At 34.0% G+C, this 27738-nt stretch overlaps 2 protein-coding genes across 3 annotated transcripts; one reads left to right on the plus strand and one right to left on the minus strand.

The window, feature by feature from the left end:
• Window positions 1-3527: 3527 nt before the first annotated feature.
• LOC105344728 (splicing factor 3B subunit 3) lies at window positions 3528-16267 on the minus strand. 2 transcript variants are annotated; one of them, XM_034481165.2, is made up of 28 exons: window positions 16129-16267; window positions 15402-15639; window positions 15217-15293; window positions 13735-13828; window positions 13321-13493; window positions 13037-13178; window positions 12780-12892; window positions 12625-12687; window positions 12439-12513; window positions 12082-12185; window positions 11833-11998; window positions 11617-11712; window positions 11418-11490; window positions 9059-9210; window positions 8516-8671; window positions 8136-8291; window positions 7806-7949; window positions 7411-7533; window positions 7049-7203; window positions 6734-6908; window positions 6436-6641; window positions 5899-6181; window positions 5576-5788; window positions 5301-5399; window positions 4872-5015; window positions 4594-4698; window positions 4271-4366; window positions 3528-4149 (listed from the first exon to the last, which is right to left on the minus strand). In XM_034481165.2, exons 2-28 carry the CDS (start codon window positions 15625-15627, stop codon window positions 4105-4107), a joined length of 3654 nt encoding a protein of 1217 aa, XP_034337056.1. In that variant the 5' UTR covers window positions 15628-15639; window positions 16129-16267; the 3' UTR covers window positions 3528-4104. The 2 variants fall into 2 exon arrangements, with proteins under 2 accessions (XP_034337056.1, XP_011450897.1); XM_011452595.3 differs by having other exon boundaries at window positions 16090-16226.
• Window positions 16227-25793, plus strand: LOC105344729 (conserved oligomeric Golgi complex subunit 4). The gene is made up of 21 exons (XM_066078859.1): window positions 16227-16345; window positions 16590-16672; window positions 16973-17087; window positions 18150-18255; window positions 18701-18769; window positions 18879-19072; window positions 19440-19703; window positions 19835-19887; window positions 20029-20125; window positions 20304-20343; window positions 20573-20691; window positions 20961-21046; window positions 21419-21638; window positions 21787-21849; window positions 22031-22087; window positions 22252-22398; window positions 22542-22625; window positions 22764-22865; window positions 23530-23658; window positions 24013-24104; window positions 24266-25793. The coding sequence occupies exons 1-21, from the start codon at window positions 16235-16237 to the stop codon at window positions 24306-24308; spliced, it is 2274 nt and encodes a 757-aa protein (XP_065934931.1). The 5' UTR covers window positions 16227-16234; the 3' UTR covers window positions 24309-25793.
• The last annotated feature ends 1945 nt before the right edge of the window (window positions 25794-27738 follow it).

Consider the following 27738-nt stretch of genomic DNA (forward strand, 5'->3'; position numbering starts at 1 on the left):
AGCATATTGAAAATTCATTAAATTGCTTCTTTCTGTCATTTTCGTCTAAAAAAAAACTTCTGCACAAAAAAAAGTTCCCCAAAAACATGTTTGTTTCTTGAAATCAATTGAATTTTTTCTTTATGAATGTTGTGTAATTTTGAAACATTAATCTTTTTGTGATGATTAAATAAATAAAATCTTATTCATTTTAAATATAATGATCATCTACGCAATGAAATCAAAAGGTGAGGAGTGAGATACCTTAGCTTTAAAGAAGTTTTACATAAAAGCCCGATAAAGTTCATATATAAAAACATTAAATACGGGGAAAATATTTTAATGAGAAGGTAAATTAGCATTGAGGCTTCCAAAATAAATCAGTTCTATGTCAGTGATTTGTAAATAAATTTTTACTTTATATTTGCAAGTAAATTGAACTAAAGAAGAATTAGTTCATAACTCAAACAATCGTTGTATATTATCGGCAAACAATGAAGGCGTGAAATCAGAGTTATTGTCCCCAGGTATGTAATAAGTACGGGTGAAAGACAATGATACATGTTCATGTTATGCAAACAGAATTTTTGGCGCATTGTTCAGAATTAGCAATATAAACAAATTGCATAATATACAAGTCCCTGGCAATAGGGCGTAAGTGGTTTTTTTTAAAAGTTTATTTTAAATCAACATGGTTTTTAAAACCAGGGTTTCTGAAGTTGATATAAGGACTCCCATAATCGCAAGCGAAGGCCAAAATACGCATGTATGATCTTATTAGGGAGGCATGCTGGCTTGGGACGAAGAAGGATTCCTTGTTAAGTGCATGTGTCATAAACTATAGATCTATTTCATAAGAAATATCAAATGAAGTGATTCGGCGAGGTCAGAAGTAAGAATTAGTAATTAGCAAAAGGTATAGAGATTAACAACAGTTACATTCCAAGTGTACAATGCAAAGGGAATTTTTTTTAAAAATCACCAAAAAAGATTCCTTCACAATATCGTAAACAGTATATATATAAATATATATTTTTGGAATCACATGGTCAGTCTCTAATTTGTTTACTGACCGTAGGCCAACTCATTGAATTTTTCTCGTTCTCGTGTATTATTTATATAATGTCATAGAGTGTAGAGCGAATACGATGCCCCTGTGAACTGATCGAGAAAATTCGGACTAGAATATCTATAAAAATTGTGAATGAAAACTTAATGCTTTGTATCTATTTAATGTCAATACCATTCATTAACTGTATTTCGTTTGTTAAAGAGTTGAGCAATTTGTATTATTTTCACAGTTAAGAAAATCTCAATCAGTGTAAAATTTTTATGGATTTTTCTTAAATTTTCAATGGCCATTAACTCAAAAATTAGGTCATTGACCTACTTTTTGGAAAGTGAATAATAATTCTACCATGTAAGGTCTATAACACACAATAGTTGGTTTTTCATTATCATCAGTGGAATTTTTTTCGTTCTGAGTAAACGTCATCCTTAATGATATGAGTAGAGCATCCTATAGCTGAAAAAAAAACCCACAACTTTCCTCTATTCTCAAGTTAGTGGTACTGTAAAACCCTTGTTACTCTATAAACATAATCTCCATATTTGTGGAAAATAGCAGAGAGGAACTGTCTTCAAAACCTTCGATCGGGTTTTATTTTTCATGACTCGAAGACTGGAAGCGAGACTGTCGCAGGTTTTTTGACGCCTTTATAATCTTGATGATGTGTATTTTTCAGTATACATGTACAATGTTTGCTTTTTCACCTTTTCCAGTTTTTCAATTCATGGCTCCAAGCACGACACTTGTTTTGATAACACACCTTAATCATGGGTTTTTTTCCATCCTATTCTGAATCACACTTTTACAATGTATATAAAGTAAGTTCAATGCTACTATTTTAACTTGATTTCTAATTATACCTACATGTACATTTCTGACTCGGTCGGTAATATGTTCTAAATCCCACTACAAGTAATGCTTTAAGGAGGTTGGGTGTTTAGCAAATTATCCATCAGACCTGCCTTTTAAAAAATATTAAAATTACTATTAACCATTTATTATTATACAGTAAAGAAAAAGTCAAAATATTTTAACATTAAAATTTGAGAATTTTCCTATATATGATTATAGAGAGCTCTTCTCCTCAAAGAGATAAATTTAGTTTAAAAATGGCAACATCCATCATGTCCCCCTAAGGAGGCTGGATTTTTAACAAATTACTTATCACATCTCCAGTGTACCTTAAATGTTTAGCCATCATTTGGTAAAGAAAAACCCATTTTATAGTTTAGGTTTTGTGATGTATCATTTTACAAACACTTCTTCTCTAAGTTATTACGTATAGTGACGACCAACCACCCCTTTTAATAGCTTATTCAGTATCAGCGACTCATCTTTATCAACCCAGCATATCATTTACACACAGTGAGTGGACCTATCATTAAAGCCAGTCTAACTAGTACTTGAAAGAAGTGATCTACATATACGAGTACATGAGTAGATAATGAGTTCGTTAATCCAGGAAGTATACTGCAAAGAGGTCGTTTTTAATGTTTCTGCTAAAGAAGTCCTTCTTCCTTATTGGCAATGCTTGTGATTTTTGTTATTGAATAATTTCATTTTTTGTACCTTTCTGATGCGCAGATCCTGAACATTTTTTTTCCGGAGGGGGGGGGGGGTCGGAAGAATAATTTTGTTTTCGGGGGTTGTGGGGGTGTGGAGGGGGTCCCGATACCTATTTTAAGGAATTATGCAACTAGTATGTGAATTTGAAAACATATAAATCTCCAAGTCTCAAGATCCGCGCATGCCCTTCCCCAGCCAGGGTTTCAACGTTATTTTTGTTGCATTCAGTTCACACAGAAAAATGAGTACGTAGATGATGGTACAACTAAACAAACAATAGGTAAAAATCTCATATGCACCGACAAAACACAGGTTTTAAATTAAAAATTCCAAAAGCGAGTTCCTTAACCAGGTAACAATGCATTTGATACTTAATGCAGTGACTCTTCGAGTACCGGAAGCCCGACAGCTGATTCACACCTTCAACCTTCCGTACACTACCACCCGTAGTAAACATATGTATTGTATCCCCGTTGAACTTTACGTGCAGTACACCTTCGCCTTTATTATTGCCTTATATTGGACAAATGAAAATTTACTGAAATAAAATTTTAGCGACGCCGAGATACATTGTATTTAGAAGTCGACGAAAATGTTAAATTTCTCTATGGATCGTTATGAGCCTGTGTGGGCATGGTATAGTATTACAGAAAGAGGAATTAACACTGATGTGAATAGTATCAGATGTTTTAATTATCGATACTAGTACACATCTAACCGCCTAGAGCATTAAGTCATTCAAATACTGGTACACTAAATCAACGACTACATTCACCTGATTTGAAATGTCGTTTATGGGTAAAAACCAGTATTTCTACCAATGAATACAGCTCTTCATATTTTTTTTTTCTTCTCCCACATTAAAAATAATATAGTAGCATCTCTATCTAGAAAAAAACAACTTCAAACCGCATTAAGTCAATCATTGATTTATTCTTCTCATATGGCTATTACTTTACAACTTCCAGTTAATCAAGAGTCTGATCATGGACTTAAACAATTAGACAACAGCAATATGAAATAATTTAGCTCAATTGTCAGTGACAGAGAAAAGTTGTCAATTCTTGACTGAAGATAATCAGTAACTGGTTCTTGATGTTCTTCTACACTTGCATAATAAACAAACAAGAAAAATTGCAATCGCAGAGAACAAATATTAAATACAGGTACATGTATATTTAAAAAAAAATATCCAAACAGACATGAATGATGACTGTCAATGTACAATGATAAGTTGCTTTTCATGATTATGATAAAAATCAATGTAAAAAACACACTCTGGTCAAATGATATTGAATGTGCATGTAACATTGACTGCTGACTGAGGAACATTTTATAACAAATGTCAAATTTGTACATTTACAAACAATCACTGTGGATGTCTCCTCTTCATCTTGGGTGGGGTACACTGTCTCATTGTATTTAAAGTCCTGTGTACAGGTCTTATTCACCACTGTCAGAATTATCATGCATATACACACACCATCCAATTAGAAAGCGTATCTGGTTCGGATGTCTTCAAGTTTCTTTGAAACCTGCAAAAGATAACACAAATTTACAACATTAAGAAAAAAAACTTAAAAAGAGAGTTTGGAAACGTTTGTTCACTCTCTACGTAGTCAACAACTCCTGGGGTATCCCGAAATATGTACTTACTTCACTTGGTGTTCTGTCCAACTCCTCCGACACACTCTTCTGTTTGACAGGATCCATTGAGTTGAACATTTCACACAGGTCTCCATCTATCACATTCTACAATGACAAAAAACAACCAAGGCTGTGAAACAATTCTCAATCAGAGCAAGCATTGAAAGCGACGACTCCATCATCACCAACTTTCTTAGACTTCTTAGCCTCACAGCAGAGGCTTTACCTCTGGATTCCAGTTGAGAGCCCAGGTGAGTAATTTCAAAATGTTAATGATGTTGGGGCCTGATACTGTGATTAACAAAGCAAGAAGCGAATCTAGAATCACCTACCTTGACAGGATAGTAGTAGGACCTGAAGGACAAATGATCTCGTCCACACAGGGGTGGATGCTCCGTCCTCATGTACATCTCCAAATGTTGGAAGAAATCATGGTCCTAAAACATTATTCAAAAGATTTAAGTAATATACTCAAATAATGTACCATCATTTAAAAGCATTTCTCAAAGCATTAATACAAGAATATCTGCTTTCAAGAATACAAAAGTAACATTTGTAATTATACATGTATTTCTTTATTGAATCAGAGAGCTTTATGAGTTCACCCTACCTCATGAGAAGTGAATGCCACCAGCATTCCTATTCCTCCAGACAGGGTGGTGTAGACCAGAGATTCTGAACCTCCTGGGATCAATGTGGCCTTCTGCAGGGATGTCACCATCTCACCCAGATGGAAGTTCATCATCACATCAGCCTGAGAAAAGAAACAAAGATTGAATTACTGCTTCTAAGTTGCTCTTTTAAATGGAATTGATGCAACAGGATTTTTCAATGTCCAAGCCTGTACTAAACTTTAGTTTTTAATGTATCAATGTCTGTAAAAACATAATGGTATATGACGATTTAAAAGAATATATAAATCAAAACATTTTCTATGTTTGGCCAAAATACTTAACACTTTTATTGCTTTTTTTAAAATAGTATAAAATTTAACAAAAGGATTTTTTTTCTCGAAACTCAGCAGTAAGTGTAGACTCACTTTCTGTGATGCCCCATTCAGCAGACCCCTATCCCACAAGGCTTTGTTTCCTGTGGGATCCTCATCCACATCATCACTAACATCTCCAGGTAGTCTGATCTGTGGAAACAAACAAATTCAAGGATATTTACTACCTGATCTGTGGAAACAAACAAATGCTAAGACATTTATCTATTCATATGAAAAATCTAACTGCATTTTACCATAAGAGATTTATATGTATAAACCTCTCTCTCAACTACATCAATTAGTTTCATCAAGACAATGAAACTTACAATTGTGATGTTTCCAAATTTGTCTGCCCCAGCCACTGTGTTGTAGTCCAGAGAACAGGAGGCCGTGATCCACCGTGGGTTTGTGTCATCAGCAAACACAATCAACTGGTTCTCCTGTCGCTTGTATCGCACAAAATGAAAGCTGTCCTGAACGTCCGACGCAATGATACGGTTGCCAACTGTATGAATTGCCGACACATAATTGGGAATGCTCTAAAAAGTTAAAAGAATGTTCAAGAATAAAATTGCATTAAAATTTTCATGATTATACATTCACATTGATAATTTGCCCAATTCTTTTTTCTAAAGACATAGTAACTTACCTTGTTTTCACACTTTCTTAACATTTTCTTTTTTCCTATGTCATATATTCTTAGATATCTTCCAACTCCAATGAGAACGCGACCCTGAAATGAAGCAATAGCCCCAGGCACATCTTCCACAGGAGTTTTGTGCAGTAACTTCAAGGATTCCCCTCCATCTTCCAATTGATACAAATAAAGAAATCCTCCAGTCAAAGATCGTGGATTTAACACTAGGTCTCTTGCAACACCAACCAATACAAACTGATCATCCCCTCGACTGGCAAACTTCAACAAGGCAATGCTAAAAAACAATGAAATGATCATGAGCTAACACTGTACAGTACACATCAAGGTACCTTCCCTAAAAGGAGTAGATTGCATACTTCTAAAAATCTGAATTCTGCCAACATAATTATTACACTTATCCCTTGATGTCATGAATCAGATAATGTAAAGTTTGTAATCACTGATCAGGTGAAACACGGAAAAACATCATTTTCATGACACAAGGTAAACAAAATTTTAGTAACTTTTCCATAGTTTACCATGACTTACCTGTGCACAGATTCGTTCTGTTCCAGCTGAATTTTTTCCAATGTATTGCCAGAGATTGGGTTGATAATTCTGATGATGGATGCCCACATTCCAGGACCAGCCTTTGGGGCTCCAAATATACTCTCTGACCGCTCTTCATTCAGGAAGTTAGCGGCCATCTCTGCTGCCATTTCTCTCTCCTCAGCACTTACCATCTCTACCATTTCCTGCAATGATTTACATTAAGGTAATAAAATCTTTAATTACAAATCCAACACATAGTTTACCATAATATCAGAGGAGATGAACCTAGGCCTACCTCTGCCATCTGTTGTTTCCTCTCCATCTTTGTGGCCTCTGTATAGGCGTTGTACTCTGTCTCTATCACTATCAGATTGTTTGTCTCTGGATGTATCACAAATTTCCTTGGTGTGTGCTGCAGAGGGTGAGATACCTGGTTAAACACAGCTCCCAGTTTCTCTAAAGCCAAAATTCTGAAATGCAAAAATTTATTTTCAAAATGATCACAATACAACCAGGGATGAATAAGCATTAAACATAATTCAACTGCATCAGGAAAACAGAAATGAATACAAATGTATTTGTAAAGGATTAAATACTAAATGCCTCTTACCTCAAGGTGTTGGTAGAGATGGCGACAATGCCTTCTGGACACTGTTCTGATGCAAAACCTGATGCGTATTCCAGTGTTTCGTATGACAAGGGTGTAAGATGAAATCTGTTCTGATAGGTATAGCTAAGCCATGATCTGCTGGACATGGCTAAAACCTGTAACATGTTTTAAATCACAATGATTCTCAAGTAAGTGGATTTCTTCTGGTCAGATTATATTTTCCACAAGATTTTCTTCTTTAAATTCCACAAGAGAAAATGAATGTAAGATTGTTTAATTGTTTTATTTAAAATCATCAATATAGATATTATAAATGTACCTCCAGAAGAAAAATAAAGAAATATGTAAAGCAGTAAACTTACAGCCTCTGAGCCTTGCATTGAGATTCTGAACAACTTGACGGGTCTTACTCCCAGGTACCTAGTCCTAGTGTCCGAGAGATCCCCTGTAACATTGTCCAACACCGTCCTCAGCAATACACCGTTCTAAAATATATTGTACGGACGTGTAATGGATTCACCTAGCAAGGTCATTATTTCTTTACATTCATTATAAAAATCTTATAACCAGTAATCAGTCAAATTAAGTTGTAATCAATGCTTTTCAGTTGAAACACGGATAATAGCATCATATTACTGGCCATACAAAAAGACAAGCTCTTCTCTTTCATCAGAAATCTTTGATAATACAAAGATCTTAACAGTTCCAATTTACACATAGTGCATGTGAACAATAAAACCAAGAGATCAAGTAATACCTGAAGTCCAATGTTCAGGAACAGGCCCCCTACAGTGCCAGGCTCCCCTGTTTCTTCTTTGGCTTCAGTTCCTCCCATCTCTACAATACACAAGGACTCAGAAGGCTCCGGCAAGGCCTGCATACTCAGTGGTGACAAACAATCCTGTCAAACAAAACATAGCTCTTTAAATCAATGAAGATATAGCATTTATATGCATGTAGAGTTTTTCTTTGTATTTTGCTGGAGTTGTGAACTTAATGAAAATGAATATTTGAAGATCACTTGAAGCATATATATGCAACTGAAAAAGCTTTTATAGAAGAAGGTTGAAGATTTTTATGGACTTACCGAGGGATCCAGAGAGATGATCCTGACAGTGTTATCAGACAAGCCTACTGCCAGAAAGCGACACCTCTGTTCACCAACGGGGACTCTACCCAGGGCCATGCACACCACCTCAGAGGACATCTCCTTCCTTTCTGTGTACTCATTCAACTGTCCTGTCTACAAAACAATAAATCAAACATAAATCCCCGACAAAAAATCTTCAAAATATAAGAAATATCACTATTTCATCTCAGTTAAGCTGTATTATATCACAGTCTTCTCATTTGGAGAAGGGTTAAGCTTATCATCACTGATAAAATCATCATAGTAACAGTGCCCAATCTAAAAATAAACAATGGGCATTTTATGTAAAGTAGAATTCTGTTTGCAAAGCAACTTACTGGGTCCATTTCAAAGTAGACCAGTTCTCCCCCAGTTAGGGCTATAACCACTTGTCTCTGGTTGACGGCACATTTGACAATGCTCTTTTTCCCTGGCGTCTTCCACTCATTAACTCTTTTGTCTGATCGGATGTGACGAATTCCATCAGGATAAATCTAGCATAAAAAAGGTCATACAATTTAATAAATGTTATACCAGAACACAGATGAAGTTGCATGCAAATGTAATTTCCATCAATGTGTACATCTCAGATTCCATAATAATCATTAGTTTCTCATATGAAGTGGAGAAAGTTGTCTATCATCACTAATGTACACACGGTAAAAAAAAATCCTGAGAAATACTTTGTCAATTTCAGATCCATTCAGATTAATATTTGTTAATCATGTTCCTTATTAACAAGTAATAATTTAGATACAGGACCTGCAACAAAAACCTTAACCAGGTCCGGACGCCAATGCCGATGGTATAGCATAAGCTTTCCCTGACTTCGTCTCGGTGAGCTAAAAAGAATTACTTGGCTTAAAATGGTCAATGTTTACCTGCACCAAAGCATCGTCTCCGAGCTGTGAGCAGGACAGTGTTGGTGTGGTTCCCAGGAAACCAGAGTCCGTCACTTCCTCTACAGTCTCTCCAATGGACAGTACCAGGGTAGCGTTCACGAAGGACACGATAATGTATGCATCAAATTCATCTGTAAAGAAACAGTGCTCAGATGTGTAATGGAGGAGTACATATTCTAAGGAAGAATGGGCTAAGCTTTGCCTCTGTAGTCTATAAATATAGCAACTATTTTTTGAACAGCAAGGATTCAAGTTATTACTAACACCAACTACATGTAAAACTAGAACTGTCCTAATGGGACTAATACCCCCGCTAGGCTAATTTCAAATGGGACAAATAATTGAATTGAATAATAATTAAGGTTTGGAACACATACAAAAAAAAAATTCTAGAATTGTAAAAAAAAAAAAATAGCTAACAAAGAAAAATTAAAATCAAAATTGTTAGAATTTCACTGTAAATACATATCTATAACAGTAATACATTTACAAATGTATGTATTTGATGATATATTTTTTTAATTTAATTGATTTAAAGAAAAACCAACAAAATGACAATAACCCCTCCCTTTGCAGTAAATAGAAATACCGGTAGCCAAGCAATGCTCTTCTGTTGATAAAACTTTCAATATCTTTCTAATAAGAGTCTTGACAGATGCAATTAGTTGTTTCAAATTTTCCTCACTTTCTCCTATATGGCACAATTGAACTCCATATCAGAAAATTGATCCCATAGGACTATGATTTTCTTTGATGAGCTTGTTAAATTTAATAAACTCCCAAAACATTACCATAATTACCATACTATGTAAAAATATGTAAAAAAGAAAATTTAATATTACAAACAATTTTAAAATTGCCAAAACACTACAATCATTTCAGTAATTTTGAATTTCATTTAAATTAATGCCCAATAGGGTCACTTCATCAAATTACTTGACAAATAAATTTAAACAACCTTTAAAAATAGTTTAACTTCTTTATTAATAATTATATTATTTATTTCCTTATAATGATAGACCTTTTGGTTTACATGAAACAGTTTTAAAATAGCCCCAAAACCATCACCCATTTTACAGATTATCAATTTCCCCTAAACACATGCTCCATCTGAGCCATGGCTCAGATAATGGCTTCCTTGGGACAAATGAATTCAGCCACACTTGTCTTTGATGTTCTCATTAGCTCCTAAGAATTTATCATTGACAAACAAAAACTTTGCATTGTCAGTTGATAGAATACTTATAAAAAATAATTTTTTTTTTTTATTAATTAAGACATAAAGACAAAAAACTCCATCTGGATGTATTTATATAAATATATTTTAGAGTGTTTTCTATTAATTAATTAATAAAATCTGTAAGGATTACCTCCCTTACTTTTCAACATTAGTGTACAATATATAGAATAAGGAAAATGAATACTGTCATAAAATCATTAAATCTTGTCTGATCTTAAAAAAAATTGCAGGTGCACATCTTCAGATGGTGTTCAACATATGTACAAAATTTCAAACTGTTCCATGCAGTAATAAAAAATTCTATAGGGGGGACAAAGTTGCGTCTACAGACAGACGGACAGACGGACGGACAGACAGACGGACAGACGGACAGACAGACAGACGGACAGACGGACAGGGTGAAACCAATATACCCCCCTAAACTTCGTTTGCGGGGGTATAAAGAAGATACAAGTAACAAGTGAATAGATTTCAACATTCTAAAGACTTTCGGCTCACAGAATGAATACTAATCCCCAACTTGTATTTCCATGGACTGATAAATCATGTTTGACAATGAAAATGTGAATGACTGATAAAGCAGTAGGCTGTAACGGGTGGAATTAGGATTCAATTCCTATTCAGTGACGCCTTACTTCACAGGAAACACAATAAATATACCCACCTGTACTAGGGTTCAGCCAATATCTGCAACAGCACCTGAAATGAGAAAGTAGGCATGGTGAAGGAGAGTTTCCAAACACCAGCCTTTATTAGAATTGTTCTATTTCGTGGGTCCCTGCTATTGTAAAGCTTGGTAAAGATACAAGTTTGTAATCTTTCCAATTCACAAAATTTCATGGATCATTAACTTTAATAACATTTTTGCAATGAAGACACCTTAAATCCAGTGTACCTACAAATAAGAAGTATCTGTTCTCAGTTTTTCAACTGGAAGTGAAGACAAATATTTGATTTGTGTTTTTGGTAGAACCTTTTTTTCAAATTCTCCGACATTCAAATATTTGTCAAATGACTTGTTTTACTGTTCCCAACATTGGCACCATGATGTATTGTGCAAGGACCCACATTTGTCTCTGTGAATAAAGTAAACATTACCATCAATATTCTTTTTGACAGTCCAGACAGCATTGGGGTTACCAGGAAGTTCGGACACAGCCATTTCAGAGACCTAAAAAATTACACATCACAAAGACAAAATATTATCAATCAATTACAAATCTTTTAAACCATATGCATAGAAAACAGCTTGATTAAATTCTTATGCAGAGCAGAAAGAAAGACATTCAATCCTTACCTCCAATCCATGCCTTAGTACCCTCAATGTGGACCTGGGGCCCCTTCCACAGAGAGTATACAACTGTGGGGTGTCCTCATTGGCCAAATCAGCTATCTGGAAAGCAAATACAAAGTTCATTTAAAAAATGTAAGTATGATTCATAGAAAATCATTTTTGGCTCAGATTTTCATTGCTGTCATTTAAATTGCAATCTCTGCAGTTTTAGGAACATACCTGACAGTGTGTGATGGGTGACAAACTGTCCATCTCATCAACCTGTACCAGGTTTTTCAGAGGTCGAGGCGAGAAGAAGTGAGGTTCACCTTCCTCTAATTGTGATGCACTGCTGAATCTAGGTTCTTCATCATCATCTCCTAACTGAGCGATTTGGTATAAGTAACTGGACGAGACAAAAAATTACATTATCAAACTGACTCCATTCAGGTTATACAAAATGTTCTCAACTGTCACATTAACACTTACTGGTTTCCAAACTCTGATGCAATAAAGAGAAACCCAGACTTCAGCACACACATATTGGCTGCAACAGGAACTGTGTCAAAATACTTCAATATGATTTCTGTGACCTGAAATTACACAGAAGAACAAAAGTCATAACAGTATTGAGAAATTCATTTGTATATCAAGACTTTATTATTTGCAATTAACCAACTTTTTTAAAAAATCAAAACCATAAATATGACACTAAACAACCCTTAACTTATTTCAGGAGTAAACTAAATGCTTAAAACATAATGTTGAGAAGTAAAGATTTGAAAATTTGTAAGTAAATGTTTCATTTAACCAAAACTGTTCTCAAAATTAAACTAGTAAGCATACCATGTCTTCATCTGTCTCTAGTGTGATTTTGAAGATATCTCCTTGTTCAGTTTGTGCCAGGAAAAAGAACATGCTCTGTAAATTATAGACAGTGTAAGGACTCGCAAAACAATAATCAGTGTAAATATATCTTTATTCAAATTTGGTCAGCAAAGAAAATGTACCTTCTCTCAAGTCTCTACTTACTTTAGTTTTATGTGTTGCACTGCAGACAAAAATCATTCCTCTCTCAGGATCATCAAGGTCATTCTGATTTAAGAAATGAAAAAAAAATTATTTAAAAAGATTTTTTCCACCAATCTCACAGTATCAGAATTTAGGGATATTCGTTTTTGACTCACCCTTCTCCTCGGAATGGGACACCTGATGTCTGGCTGGTCACCCAGATTTTTGTAGGTGATGTAATTTTCAGAACAGATCAAGACTCCACTGGGACCATCACTGCCTCCAGGTACTATTAACAATCAAATTCAGAAGAATTTTATATTAAAACAGGTTTACACACAATACATGAATATTGTTCTTAGATATCAAAGGTATTTCTTAAAACACTTGTATCTATACGATATTTAGTATTAAATCTATTTTTCACACTTACCAGATATAAGGAAGTTAGCATGCTCTTCAAGGGATTCGGAGTATTTTCTAACTACATGATTTAATCCCAAATCCAACTCGTAGTAAGTCAATAGCTGCTGTGTGTTCTTTGCACCTTCTCCTGTGTGATCCATATCAGCTTCCTGTAATGTACATTAGTGGAATTCAGCATGCATGTTTCTAACATTGTAACTACATATGTGTAGCTTATTTTATTAAAAAGATTATAATTATGCATGTTGTTCTTTTCTTAAATAAAGACTTAGTATTTTTGAATTAAATTACCTCATAATCAATTTCAAGACAGGCAAAAGTAGGATTTTCAAAGCCAACATCCACCCCAACCATGTGGTAAACTAGTGTATTGGCTTTGTGGGCTTCTAAGGGCGAGGAGATGGTCAGTCTTGCAGAGGCATCTCTGTTCAAAATGTACACTAATTTCTGCTTCTCTACTGCTCCTGCAATTATAAATATTACACTATTTTATTGAACAATAGTTCTGATCTTAGAGTTTGAATGGTAGTCAAATGTATGGTATTCCTACTTGCTCTGGCTAGTGGGTAAACCCTTCAGCTAGAGTGATGGATTTGCATGGCAAAGGACCGACGGTTAAACACCAGCAGATGGGAGACATCTTAACACCATGGATATGGCATAAAATAGAAAGTTTTAAGACCAACTTACACAGTTGAGACTTACCTATCATGACAGCCCTGCCCTTTGGATCTACTGCAAGGTACTGTCCGGGGACTATTCTTCTACATCCACTTTTTCCGAATGTTTCCTGATGAACCTATTGAAATATGAAATTGAAAAGATATATACCGTATTTTTGGGAAATTAGGTCGATACTTTTTTCCCCTGACATGTGGACCTCGCCCTATTCATCGTTTCGCCCAATTTATGTTTTTTTTTTCTTTGGTTGGAAAATTAGATATGAAATTTTGCAAAAATTTATGCAACCCCCCAATAAAATCATGAGTGTTTACTGCTTGAATTTCTGTGTAAAAATCGTATGGATTTTAATCAATATACTGTAGTAATTTATCATTTAAACAAAATTAAATGTAAATAGATTTATTTCTTCTTACATTTCTTACTTAGATCACTGACTGAATCATTATATGCTGTCACGCATTTTGATCGGGTGCTTACAATAAACAGGAAATCGATTTCGCGCGGTAAAAGTAAAATGAGAACCGTACAAAGGGTAATTACGGGGGGAAATATCGTCGGGTAGAAATGAAAAAAAAAAAAACAATTTGTTTTCATAATAGAATACATGAACAAGTTTTTTTCTGTATATTCAACATAAAACTTTCGATTAAATTTTAGCCAGGTGTCTCTGAAATCAGTCTGGGTAGCGCTTACTTTGTTTATGCACAGTTGAACTCTCGGCACGTGCTACTCATGCCTGCAGGCTTCAATAAGATCAGAGGTTGACTCGTGTGTATATACACAGTAAAAAGTCACACAGAGACACAGGGTGGCATGTGCTACCGTAGTCATGCCTCCATGCTAGGTAACTATCCCCCGGTTAACACCAGTTTGTACACATGGCAGGGAAGTAATAAAAAACGATCTTAAATTAAAACCGGCCGTACTGAATTATTTGGTTTGAAAATTTTGACGCAATTCAGACATTTTCTTACGATGTTTTCAAGAAATACATTTTATTTCCCTTTTGTTTAAAACTGTGAAATAAGATTAAAGGTTACTATATGATAACGTTATTGGTTTAAACCATTTATTCATTAGAACTAGCGGTAATTTTTCGACCAATTCTTCGAAGTCGACCTATTTATACTTTTTTTTATTTTATGGCTAAAAACGGCCTCCTTCGCCCAATAAACCGTATCGACCTAATTTCCCAAAAATACGTAATTAACATTCAGGTTTTTTTTTTACATCCAAAGTAGTGTTTCCTTAAACAAAGTATGCATATAGGAAAGAAAGAGTTGTTTTTCTCAAAGAGAACATAAGCATTACTGCATTAGTTTGTATATAACTTTGTACTAAAATAAACTGCTAAAATAGTTTTACCTATTTCCATTAGATGGACATTAAAAATTTCTTAATGTAGCTAGACATCTGTATGCATATATATATGTGGTCAAAAATAACCTATGAATATCCAAAAAAACTCATGTCCTTTTGATAAAATTTTTCTTAAAAACAAACCTTTTCAAAAATGTTCTTTTGTGCAATATACTCTAGAATGACAATCCTTCCAGAATCAGATCCAACCACAACATAATCTGGAATGTACAACATGAAAATTACCAAAAGTAATTAAATGGGCCACACAAATTGTTTAACAACATATCAATACATGGGATGTTAAAATAGCGAGCTTAAAAAAATACCTTTCGATCCACCAGTCAATCTGAATGGCATCAGTGAGCGAATCATTCCAAAAACCTCCACAGACAATACTGGGTAAATTTTACCCGTATTTGGATCATGTCGTAGCAGCTCTAAAATTTTGCCTCTGGAAACAATAATTTCTTGCAATTTGGACCCCGAGAAGTTGCCATGCACGGCACATGTTATGCCAGTGGCCCTCTGCAGTGTAAGGTTGTACAAAAACATGGCTGATTATATCTGAAAAATGAAAACAATGTCAATGCTAAATTATGAACATTTCCTCGGTTATATGAAAAACAAATATATCATTTAACATTACTACTAAAAAATTAAAAGGCATTACTGAACGAAAGAAAATGTCATAAATTAAACAATAAATAATTCATATTGACTAGATGGTTAACGTTAAACAGAGAAAATTCGGGCTGTTTATACAACCGGTTTTCATCGTTTGATTAATTTATATTCTTACATTATCAAAAATGATTGTCAATAATTCTTATTATCTTATTGAATTAAACACTTCGATAACTAAAAACATTGATAACTTTCTTGAAACAAAAATAGCGGGTAATTTTCCTACACAAAAAGGATCTTGTTTACAATCTACAGAGATTATGACCAAATATCGATACAATATAAGTCTCTGCAACATTTGCATATCAGGAATGAATAAAATGAACATACGGTTTAAAATGCCATCTGCATTGAAAAATATCACACTACCATAACACGGATGATTGTCGATTTTCACAGCATCATCGAACGACACAACGATGTTTGCCGGCAAAACCGGATGTAAGCGAGACCGTCATGCATTGGGTTTTCAAAGATGGCGGCGTCCAGGAGTGATGCCACGTCCCTCCCAACCTTCGATGGGGTGGAAAATCTCATTACTATGACCGATATTCAGAAGGCTTTTGACGAATTATGCGTAGAAGAGGTTCGGCATCATAGTGAATTTTTGTAAAATAGCATATGTCATCGTATACAAGTTAATCTGACCTCTGTTTCCTTGACTTCACAACTTGACATTTCAAAAACATGACAGTGACTTCACTCATCGGTGACTTCTTAGATATTGAATGACAACCTAGCATAGACACATTATAAAATAAACAATTTGTCATGTTTATTTATGACAGAATCAATTTTGAACTGAATATATAACTTGTTGTCGATTGCAGGAGAGTATGAATGGAGAGTTGGACAATCTTTTGGAGCATCAAACAGCTCTAGAAAATAAAATGAGTGGTCTTCATAAGATCCTGTAAGTGTGAAATTACAATGTTAAGCTTTTGATACAAGAATAATTCAAACTAATAGATAATAATGTTTAAAACGGTTCAATTTAACGTTTCACACACTCTTAAAAATCAAATGCATGTAGTGCTCCAGATAATGTGTGATGGTCAGACCGGTTTAATCACTGGTGTCAGAATTTTCAGTTGGTAGAGCACCTGACTGCAGATTCAGCTTGGAACCCAGTCTGTTTCGTCATTATTTTTTCTATCCCATTACAAAAAAATCAGAGGCTATGTTTGATATTTTTGTCTTTCATTTTTGACAGACCTAATCTCCAAATCTTGGAGACAGATTCCAAACAACTATCAAGCATGGTTTCCTTCACCTCAACCCTAGCTGAAAATGTTAGCAGTAAAGTGCGACAGTTGGATGTAGCTAAGGTAAGCAATTTAAACACACCAGCACTGATCAATGCCTCACATGATTTTTTTTTACTATTTAAACAGTGTGGCCTTTGGGTGGAGCGCAGATTTAGAAACTATTTTAATATGTGCTTGGACTTTGGGTAGTTGGTGTCAAACAGCATTGTGACGTAGGCCTGTCTATTTCATTGTTGGCCACTCAGTCATTGCTCTTTGAAATCAACAAGATTTGTCTGGCTTTTGAGCTTAGACTACGCAATCAGTGAAACCAGCATCTTTTTAACTTGCTTTGACGCAAGAAACAGATAGTTACATCCTACTGAAAGTCCAAGGCCTTGTTAAAATGGTTCTATTTGGTTTACAGAGACAGAACCGTTTGATTTTTGTTCAAGAGAAAATGAAATTCATTTGAAACACACACACGGTATGATCCGCTTGCTGACTCAAATCATAAGCCAAAGTGAAATTAAATGTCATGTGCTCAGTCTACATTTAATATGATTTATATGACAACATGTTTCATGCGTAAAACAAGTTTTGTCTTCGGAAATAGCCGACTTTGGATTAGAACCTTGGAAAGTTTATAATCGAGTTTAGGGGCAATAAACATCAACAAGCGCCATCATTTAATGACCCAGTTAACTTTGTCAAACAAAATGGCCGCCAATATGGCAGCACCAAGGAGCTGGAAGAAATTATTGTAGCCTCAAGTACCCTTGATTCATTTTTCACTGATTTTCTTACATATACATGTTACATTACAATTAAGCCACACTTTGCAAAGGGGGCTTTGCCCACCTCTTGCTGCACTTAGTATTACTGTGGAATCATTAGAATTCGTGGTGGCTCAATTTTCGTGGTATTCGTGGGTAGCCCTCACTCACAAATTTACATCCTCGAAGAAAACTAATGATAATAGATTTAGTTTTCATACTAAATCTAAAAATCGACTAATCCACGAAATTACATACCTACGAATAAGCAAAATACTGAAAATGATAATCCACCAAAATTGGTCCCCACAAATTTATTGATTCCACAGTACTTTCCTAATATGTTTACTGGTTTTTTTTTCCAAAGAGTCAAGTAACAGCTTGCATTACTCGAGTAGAAGACATTCTAGATCTGAAGTTTTGTACCGATGGTGTTCAGACAGCTCTACAAAACGAAGACTATGAAAAGGCAAGTGTCTACAAATACAACTATAAAAGATAAAGATTATTAAATCTACGCCATCATAAACATGTTTATCATTTGTGAGGAATTGTCTATGCATTGATAATGGGGTAAATTTGGTGTGTTTTTGTCTGGATTTTTGTACGAGTTTTTGTACATCACCACGTCCCCCCACCATTATTTTAGTGAGGGAAGCAGATGGGGTGGATGTTAAGTTTGCATTACTTTGCACTTTTCAGTAAATGAAATGTTTTTTATCCCCTGCCTGTTATGTTATTGAATATCTAAATATCTATCATTATTAGTGGTATTTTACCGTATGTAAAATGATTTCAAAGAGTAAACAAAAGAATGACTACTACAGTCACAATTTGATGGCAAAGATCAAAAAATAGTTTTCCCATTATCAAAAGTTGATGTGTGGTTAAATTACTTGTGATAATCTTTTTAGGCAGCAGGTCATGTGCATAGGTTTAGGAGTCTTGATGAAAACATTCTTAGAATGTCAGAGGAATCAGGAGAAGGTATGGCACCTTGGTAGAATTCTCACATACTCATTTATGAACTATTTGATACAAATGGAATTACTAACCTTTTTTTTCGTTTCCTAATATCTTGCATCATGTATGACAGGAAGCACACTGGACTCGTCCTTCAGACTTCTACAGGAAGCGGAGGAAAAGCTGAAATCCATTGTCAACACCAAGTTCGACGCAGCTGTCCATTCCGGGGATTTTGCCTCCATAGAACGATTCTTCAAGATCTTTCCTCTGATTGGTTTGCATGAGGAGGGACTAACCAAATTTGGAAAGTTCCTGTCTTCGCAGGTAGAGTAAAATATTATTTTGGGACTGGATTGGTGATTTTCAAAAGTTACTTGTAACATATTGGGCATGTTTACTGAGAGTTGAATGATTTGTCAAAATTAATTTCATTTTGAAATTATTTAGAATCTGATTTATTTATATACATATATATTTATATGTATGTATCAGAATCAAAGGGACATCTAAATCAATTATAAGTTTATTGCTTGAAGAATACTGATTAAAGAATAGAACATTTGAAGAATTTTATTGATTAATTCTTAGAAGAAATATTTCTTCAAGTGATGAGGTCTATCAAGTTCTTTGGAAATCCAGCATTAATGTATTAATTGATATATTAAAGTGAATTCTATTTTTCTATCCACAGATAGCTGAGAAGAGCAGGGGGAATTTAATGATTGCAGAGTCTGTGACTCATAAAGACAAAAACGCCAATGTGATTTACGCAGAAACAGCCACACAGCTCTTTGAGAGCATTGCAAACATAATAGAAGTTCGACAACCATTAATAGAAACCTATTTTGGCTCAGGGAAACTTTTTTCATTGATGAAAATCCTCCAAAAGGAATGTGATAGACAAGTCAGACAGATATTAGAAAAATTCAAATTAAAACGAGACTTCGATGCAGTGGTAAGATCTGTATAGAAAATAAAGTATGTGCATGTTAAATGCACATGCAATTGTCTACCATTGTATATAGATACAGGAGTCTTATTGAATGCTGTTTAAGTTGAGTGAATCTTTTTTTTTTCTGGTTTCAGGTACAGCAAGTCCAACAAAATGCTGTCTTTCATCGTCCAAGTGCAACTGAAAAGTAAGCCCCCACCCCTAAATGGCCTTTCAAATCATGCAGCCACACTATTTGAGAGAAGCTTTATATTATTTAGGTTTGATATGTTTGTTTATCTTTGCTTTCTTTATCTTTTATTGCACCAATTTTTTTTCATATTTTCAGATTTGATCCCAAAGTATTAGATGTCTTGTTATCGGAAGTGGTCTTGCTAAATACCAGAACAGAACTCTTTTTACGATTTTTCCGAAGAAGAGCTGTTGTAAGTCATAACACTGTTGAAATGATTGTTTAGTAAATTAAAACGTATAAATGTAGTAAATTGTAAATAGTAAAAGATATCTGGTGTAAATTATAATTTAAGTATATTATTTCTAATTACATATAGTAGCTATTTGTGTAAAATCTTAAAATCATGAAATTCATGTTTTGTTTTGCAGGGGGATATGGAATCTGCCTATAGTAATGATGATCTTAAAGGTAATGAATATCTTTTTAAAGTTTTGGCTGAATTTACTTGACACAATATGCTTTATAGTGAGAATCTCGTTGAAAAATCTTTTGATTTGTGTTAGATCGTACAAGTGTTTATAGTAATCAGAATGTACATAAAGTAGGAAAATGATGCTTGTTTCTGCTGTATTATTGTGAGTGGTTATTGTTTATTTTTCCATTGCAAGTTATATTAAACATTTTTTTGCTATTTCAGAGAAAATTAAGGAAATAGACAAATTCATATCAAACTGTGATTTAAACCGCCTAATGCAGGAGTTAATAGGAAATTACATCATGATGGAAGAATTTTTTATGAGGGAAATGGTCTTAAAGGTATGTTATAAAATCTTAGATAAGTCAAAATCTCAAACTTTTATTAAATAGCAATGCAAATAAAGAGATAACTATGTTTGAAACAACACTGAAATCCAGAAAAAAAAATCTTTTTCCCTTAAAGATGACAACAACATACTCTTCTTAACATTATTACTATGTATGGTGTCTAATGTTAAAAGATTTATTTTTTTTTTTACATATTTTAATATGTAATTATAAGAGTAGGAAAAATTATGTGCATGTTTTTTATTGTGTCTTTGATTTAGGCTGTCTCCATGGATACAGTGGAAGAGTCCTCACACACGTCCAGTATGGTGGATGATTCTTTTTACATAGTAAAAAAATGTGTTAGGTACAGTACATCCAAACCCATTTCTCTCTTGAAAAATGATGTACATGTAATTATATATTTTACATGATAAATTAATTGTGTGTTTTAAACTTTTATGACTTGTCTTGGTTGAACAGATCATACATTTTATTGCAAATAAGGAAAATTGTTTTATCTGACTATAGTGATAAATGTTAAATTACATTCAGTTAGATTGTGGTATCTCAGACGCAAATATCTCAAATGCATGTGATATGTCAAAGTGAATTGAAAGCCCTTTTTTGTGTTGCATTTTAATATCAAAACCCCAAACCTTCTGTTATATGAAGAGTTTTTCTCAGTCCCCTTCAGTTTGGAATAAAAAGATTTGATTGTAGTTCTGTATGATTCCAGGAGGGCAGTATCAAGCTCCAGCGTGGATGGGATTTGTGCAATGTTGAATCATGCCAGCACCGTGCTAGAACAGGACTTCAGAGAAGTGCTGTTTTCCCGGGTGCGGGCAGGGTTCCCTTCCGGTTTCGATCTCACCCAAGCCTATAACATGGTGCAGTCCAGCATACAGCAAGGGAAGCTACAGAGTTCAGACCAGGAGAAGGCCAAAACAACATTCCTTGTACGTGTTTCATGATCAAAATTACAATTATTAAACAGATCAATATTAAATTATTGAAATTTTTGATGTTGAATTATTGTTATCACATTTGTATTAATTATGTGTACTTGAAGGTGAATGAATTAATTTTTTTTTTTTCATATTTTAGGTTGCAATGAATAATGCAGAAGTCAGCTGTGAATACTGTAAATCTTTGAAATCCAACATTGAGGTAAGATGAACTTTGAAACATATAAGACATGTATAAGAACAATTGTGTATGAACAATTGCAGTGCCTTTGCAATCATCTTTGTGTAAGAATAAAATCTAATTTGAGGTGATGATAAGCACTCCAAAAAGGACAGATTTTGTTACACACTGTTTGGTAATAATATAATTTGTTTGATTGCAGGAGGAAGTGCTGAGATCATTCAGTAAAAGTTCTGAGCAGAGTAAAGCCAAATTACAGGTTATTAAAGTTATTTCTAATTTTATATGGTACAGTATTAAGAAATTCATTTCTACGAAACCTTTGAAATGAAAACAAATTAATATTTCAAAAATCTAGGAAAGACAAGTTTAGAACAGAAAACAAGTCTTATTATTTTATTCCTTTACTTTCCTTTATTACAGAGCTGTGTGACAGATCTGGGAAATGTGGCGGTGCGGTTAAAAGAGGTGGTGGATTTTGGAGTGTCCCAGCTCAGAAGTAGTGCCATCAAACCGCGGATAAAACCGCTCACAGACGCCTTCCTGTCCACTAGTCACAACATCTCAGAAGTAAGTTTTCCAAAGTTCTTAATAGTTAGATGGTAAAAGGTACAAAGTACCTGAAAGTAAATTTTCTAATTTGACACTCTAAAGCATTTCTTTATACAGTTAGAATTATGAAATTTACATTTTTTATTTTTCTTCTCTTTTAGGATGATTTTTCAAATTATGAGGCTAATGATCCATGGGTTCAGAATTATATTCTGCAAATTGACAATATGTTGGCCACATTCAAAGTAAGCATTTTGATCATGATTATGCATTTATAAATATGAGAGCTTGTATATTTCGTACATGTATAACAGAACTTTTCCAAAATCTTATTGAAAGCTCCCTTTCTATACAGTTTATTACAGTGCAAATTATTTTGACAGAGTGCTCTCTCCACCGAAAACTATGACACATTTGTGAGTCAAGTGACGACAGAAGTGACGTTTCAGTTAGAGAAGGCTGTACTAAAGACAAGTTTCAACAGAGTATGTACACTAGTAGCAGGAAGTGTAAGGGTTTCGAGATCAACATCTCTGGGAAAAGTGTCCTAAATAAGCATGATCCTGTTTGAGCTCTAAAGATATATTTTTTCCACATTGGAACCTCCATTTTGTATAAAAAAAAATTTATGTCGGGTTGTGTGGGGGCTCCTTTAAGGTGGCCTTTTGTTTTGATAGGAAAATTTTTATTTTATGTGTACGTGCTACTTTGTGGGTGATAAGCTTTGAAGAATTTTTTTTTCATAGTAGAAAAAAGATCAGCTTCAAAGAATTTTTTAATGTCTGGCACTTGATTTTTACACTTCTAAATATCATAGACTACCAGTAGCTTAAACATCAAATAGAAAGATATCATTCCTGTTATTTTATTTAAAGTTAAATAATAACATTCTTATGTCTCTGTAATACTGTATACAGGGTTTTTTTTTGCCACATGTAATTTTCGCCCTTCCACACTCACAATCAGTTACGCCTCAGCTTGAATTCGCCCAGACACGTTTATGTTTACTATGAGATGATTTGTGACATTGGAATTAACCCAGTCTTAAATTCGCCTGCTGAAACGGGGCAAATATTTCCCTGTATTCTGTAGAATGATTTGAATTTAAAGTTTCTGGATATGATATATTATGGCATCTTTATGTTTTAGCTGGGAGGTTTACAGTTTGACAAAGAGTTGCGTGCCCTTGTTGGATACCTCTCCTCAGTGACAACGTGGACAATCAGAGATAAGTTTGCACGACTGACGCAAATGGCAACCATTCTCAACCTAGAGAGAGTAAGTTCATGTACTAAATGTTCATGCAAGAGACTCAAAACATGTAAAATGGAAACAGTTACAAAAGTGAATATTTAGAGATAAAGACTAAGGAAAGTTTACTGTAAAATTCAATTGATATGAACAAATATGATTTTTGAAAATGAACTAGATATTAAGCATGCATTACGAGACAAGTAATTTACAAAATTGCAAAAAGTCATTGCAATCCCTAATTTGAACAATTTATTCAATATGCTAGTCTTATTGCTTTCAACTTTGCATGATGATTATACATGTACCCTTTAACATGGATTTGTCTGCAAATAAAAGCATATGTAGTCAATATTTAGATGAATATTATACTGATTTTAGGTTAATGAGCTTCTAGATTACTGGGGGCCAAATTCTGGACCTCTGACCTGGAGATTGACCCCAACAGAGGTCAGAAATATTCTCTCTTTGAGGTAAGTCTTGTCTTTGTATTCTCTCTGTTCTTACATGTTACTGACGTGGTTTTTATGTCAATGTATCACTATGAATATGTAGTCAGTAGCTACATTATATATTCACTTGACTTTACAAGTAAAGTCTTCTGTGTATGAATTTTCTATTCTTGCTATTTTAGGGTGGATTTCAGATCTGAAGAAATCAAGAAACTCAAATTATAAACCAGGGCAGCTGTGATAAAAAACAATTCTGTGTTCAGTGATCGATTTTTGTTTGAAGGAAAAATTTTTTCTTTTATGTGATGAATACCATGCTTTCATCATAATATGATGAGAGAGAGAGAGAGAGAGAGAGAGAGAGAGATATTGTTGACCTGTTAATGAGAATGTTTGTGGTTGAGTTTTGTTGAATTTTTTGTGAATGCATGTTATTCTTCTTTAATTTATATAATGGTGTGTAAATTATTATGGTTATATTTTAATTGTAAATCAATATTGAGTTTACAAGTCACTGACACAGGGTTTTAGAATTGGCCTTTTGTGTGTGTATTAGAATGGCTGAAATGCATGTTATGTAATACACATGTATCTCAAGTTGTGAAAAAAAATTGTAGATTCCCGACCCCCAAAAGTGCATTTTATTGTTTAAATTGCTCATATGGTAATTGCAATTTTATATATTAAATTTTTTACCTTATGAGATTGATAAATAATCAGCAAGTCTGTAAAACATATCAGTGTACATACATGTAGCTCATGTATAAATTGCTTTAAAAGTATTATGAATGATAATAATTGAAAACTTGTAACTTGCCATAATGTCTGAACTATTTTCTTACTTTTCATCTTAAATAATTGATATTAGAGCCATACTCTGATGTCTCTAGTTTTGCATTTTAAGAAAAAAAAAACAATTTGCTATTTACAGGTAATTGTTGAACTCATTGTAAACATATGAACAACAATCTTATTTGAGACTTTGTTTTTTGTATGAAATACTTTCAAAATGAAATTGGATAATAGTGATACCTCTTCCCCAGAGATTTTTAAAATATTTGCCAGGACCTGTATGAAAATGTCAAATGTATTTAGGTGATACTTGTCAAATCGGCATCTCATAGTAAATTTGTATCAAGTTTTACTATTTCTGCCTTACGCTAACTTTTGAATTTTTGCTGTTGTGATCTCATTTCCCATAAGAAATCTTAATTACCGGTATTATTGAAATGCATCTTCACACATTCAGCATACTTTGCAAGGCAATATGACAGTTGCCTTCACCTTTTAGAAAGGAATATTAATAATAGTTAATCTACCTTGATTTTGCTTATAATTTGAACTGCCATTGAAACCATCAAATTTAATGATTTTTATCTACTATACATAGGGATACGGCTTTTTACAATGCATCCACAATCATTTTTTAAAGTGTCTGTTTTGATGAGGACATGACACTGACTTTTCAGATCCTGAGAATTATCTCCTTAAATGACTTCTTACACTTGGTGTCTTACAGTATGGTACTTCTTCTTTATGATGTACAAACTTGTTAAGTATTGAGGGGGGTGTTTGAAATATCATAAATGTCATCAATAAAAAAAAAAGTCCTGTTGACAATAAAACAGCTGTGAAATTGGTAAACTTCAGTGGGTATGCCTTACCCCAAGGAATTTATGTCCTAATGATCCTAGGTACTTTCTTTTTGTTTTGTACAGTGGAGCCTCAGATATCCGGACGCCAGATAACCGGACGCTTCACTTACCGGTCGATTTTTATTGGGAACGGAATTTTTACACTATAATTTGTCTCGTTTATCCGGAATTCCGCGTTCCGGATCCGGACGGTCAAATTTTACCACATAATACAGTTTTCCTTTAAATTTTACCTCATTTAACCGGACGGTCACATTTAAGTGTTCGGCGGCACAACAGTTTTTTATGCGCAAGTGCAAATTGGTGTAAAAACATCTGACACTGGTTGTTGGTTTTAAACAATGCCTTCTTCCGGTAATCGGGGTCACCTGTGTCACGCTATGTACTCGCCCGAGGATATTACAATAACCATGGATGCGATATGTTTAATTGTCGCCATTTAACTTATGAACTGTTATTGTTTGATTAAAATGTCATGAAAATTGTTTAATTTGTGTTTAAAAAAGTCATCTATTGATTGAATTAAAATTCTATTAATCGTAGTGTGATTAGATCGTTCGTACGCCGATTCATTTTAAAACGTAATTGAAATGAAATATTTGATAATTTGAGTTCTGTTTACGATAGTTATTAAAACCGCTTGGGATGTTCAGGGTATCGACATTAATTTTATAGCGTGTGTTCAATAAACAGTGTAATAATAATTTATGCCAAACATGGCGTGGATGAGTGTTCACGCTACTTGTAAAAATCGCTTGGGTGCAATTAACTCTATAGAAAGATGGATACGTAAAATTAGCTTGGGTAAGTTCTGTCAATGAAAAAATAGCTTGGACAATTATCAATAAGGGAATATATACAGATTTTCACCCATTTCAATCATCAAATGTTGAGCAGCTTGAACATGTCAACACCACCGGCAAAGAGAGCGAGAGTTGCGATCACCGCTAGCTTGAAGAAAAAGATTTCTCAGCGTAAAGTGGAACACCGACTTTCTTCTCTTCGCTTTGTTATGCGAGTGTAATTAAATTATCGGTTTAATACAGTGATTGTTATGTACATGTACATGTACATGTGTTGCATTGAAGAATGTAGTGCTAAGTTTCCTGTGGAAAAAACATACCTTAAATAATGTTTTTAACAATATTTTGTTTTGTTATTTTAAAAAAAAATCTAAACTTTTACTTGTAGAGCTTATGGCTATCAAAATAAAATATTCAATTGTATAATCAATTTATGAGTTATGTTTCCATGAATTTAAAGGTAAATATCACAATTCAGATATCCGGACGCTTCACCTATCCGGACGATTTGGCCTGGGGACAAAAGTGTCCGGATAAGTGAGGCTCCACTGTACTTGAATTGTGATTTATTATAGCCCTGCTCAAAAGGAGAGGGGGGTATGTTGTTATATTCAAGAAGAATAGGTAGGGACTAAATCATTGCATTCCCATACCATTCATTTTGGACAAATCCTGGGAGGTAGTACTCATGAATTTGAATGTTTTTACAGTGCTATGTGATATGAAAATAAGGGACCAGTCTTGAATTTGAGAAGACAATCTGGTATACACTGACTTGTAATAAGATATAATTGAGGCAATCATCTTTTTCTGAAAAATAAGAAATGTTTGAATGAAGTTGGGACAAACAATATTTAATATTTTATTTATTGCATGCTTATGTACTCGTTTCAAACAATGCATTTTTCAATGATTAGGGAATTTCAACAAAACAATAAATAAGAAAGAATATAATTTTAGTGTTTGATATTATTATTACTAAGGCATACAAGTATATTTTGTTTCCTTGCTCCTAATAAATCAGTGATCTAATTTGGGTAGGAGCATTGCTTAGATCAGGGTTTCAAAGCCAAATATTGCAGGCTTTGGTCGAGACAACTATGTTTGATCTCCATCTATTTCATGTACTTCTTTAAAATTTGGAAGATGAGAAAAATAGCAGCTGTTTTGTTCAAGTATGTTAATTATAAAGAATCC

The sequence above is a fragment of the Magallana gigas genome, chromosome 3 (assembly GCF_963853765.1).
Source record: "Magallana gigas chromosome 3, xbMagGiga1.1, whole genome shotgun sequence".
Taxonomy (NCBI): domain Eukaryota; kingdom Metazoa; phylum Mollusca; class Bivalvia; order Ostreida; family Ostreidae; genus Magallana; species Magallana gigas.

What these genes read in the sequence shown, in the direction of transcription:
- LOC105344728 (XM_034481165.2), bottom strand. Translation starts at nt 15,627, where the DNA reads ATGTTTTTGTACAACCTTACACTGCAGAGGGCCACTGGCATAACATGT. An exon ending in TGCTAACTTCCTTATATCTG is followed by an intron (nt 12,893 to 13,036) that starts GTAAGTGTGAAA and finishes GATTGTTAATAG; the next exon opens with TACCTGGAGGCAGTGATGGT. An exon ending in GTCCCATTCCGAGGAGAAGG is followed by an intron (nt 12,688 to 12,779) that starts GTGAGTCAAAAA and finishes TTCTTAAATCAG; the next exon opens with AATGACCTTGATGATCCTGA.
- LOC105344729 (XM_066078859.1), top strand. Translation starts at nt 16,235, where the DNA reads ATGGCGGCGTCCAGGAGTGATGCCACGTCCCTCCCAACCTTCGATGGG. An exon ending in ACGAATTATGCGTAGAAGAG is followed by an intron (nt 16,346 to 16,589) that starts GTTCGGCATCAT and finishes TGTCGATTGCAG; the next exon opens with GAGAGTATGAATGGAGAGTT. An exon ending in AGTGGTCTTCATAAGATCCT is followed by an intron (nt 16,673 to 16,972) that starts GTAAGTGTGAAA and finishes CATTTTTGACAG; the next exon opens with ACCTAATCTCCAAATCTTGG.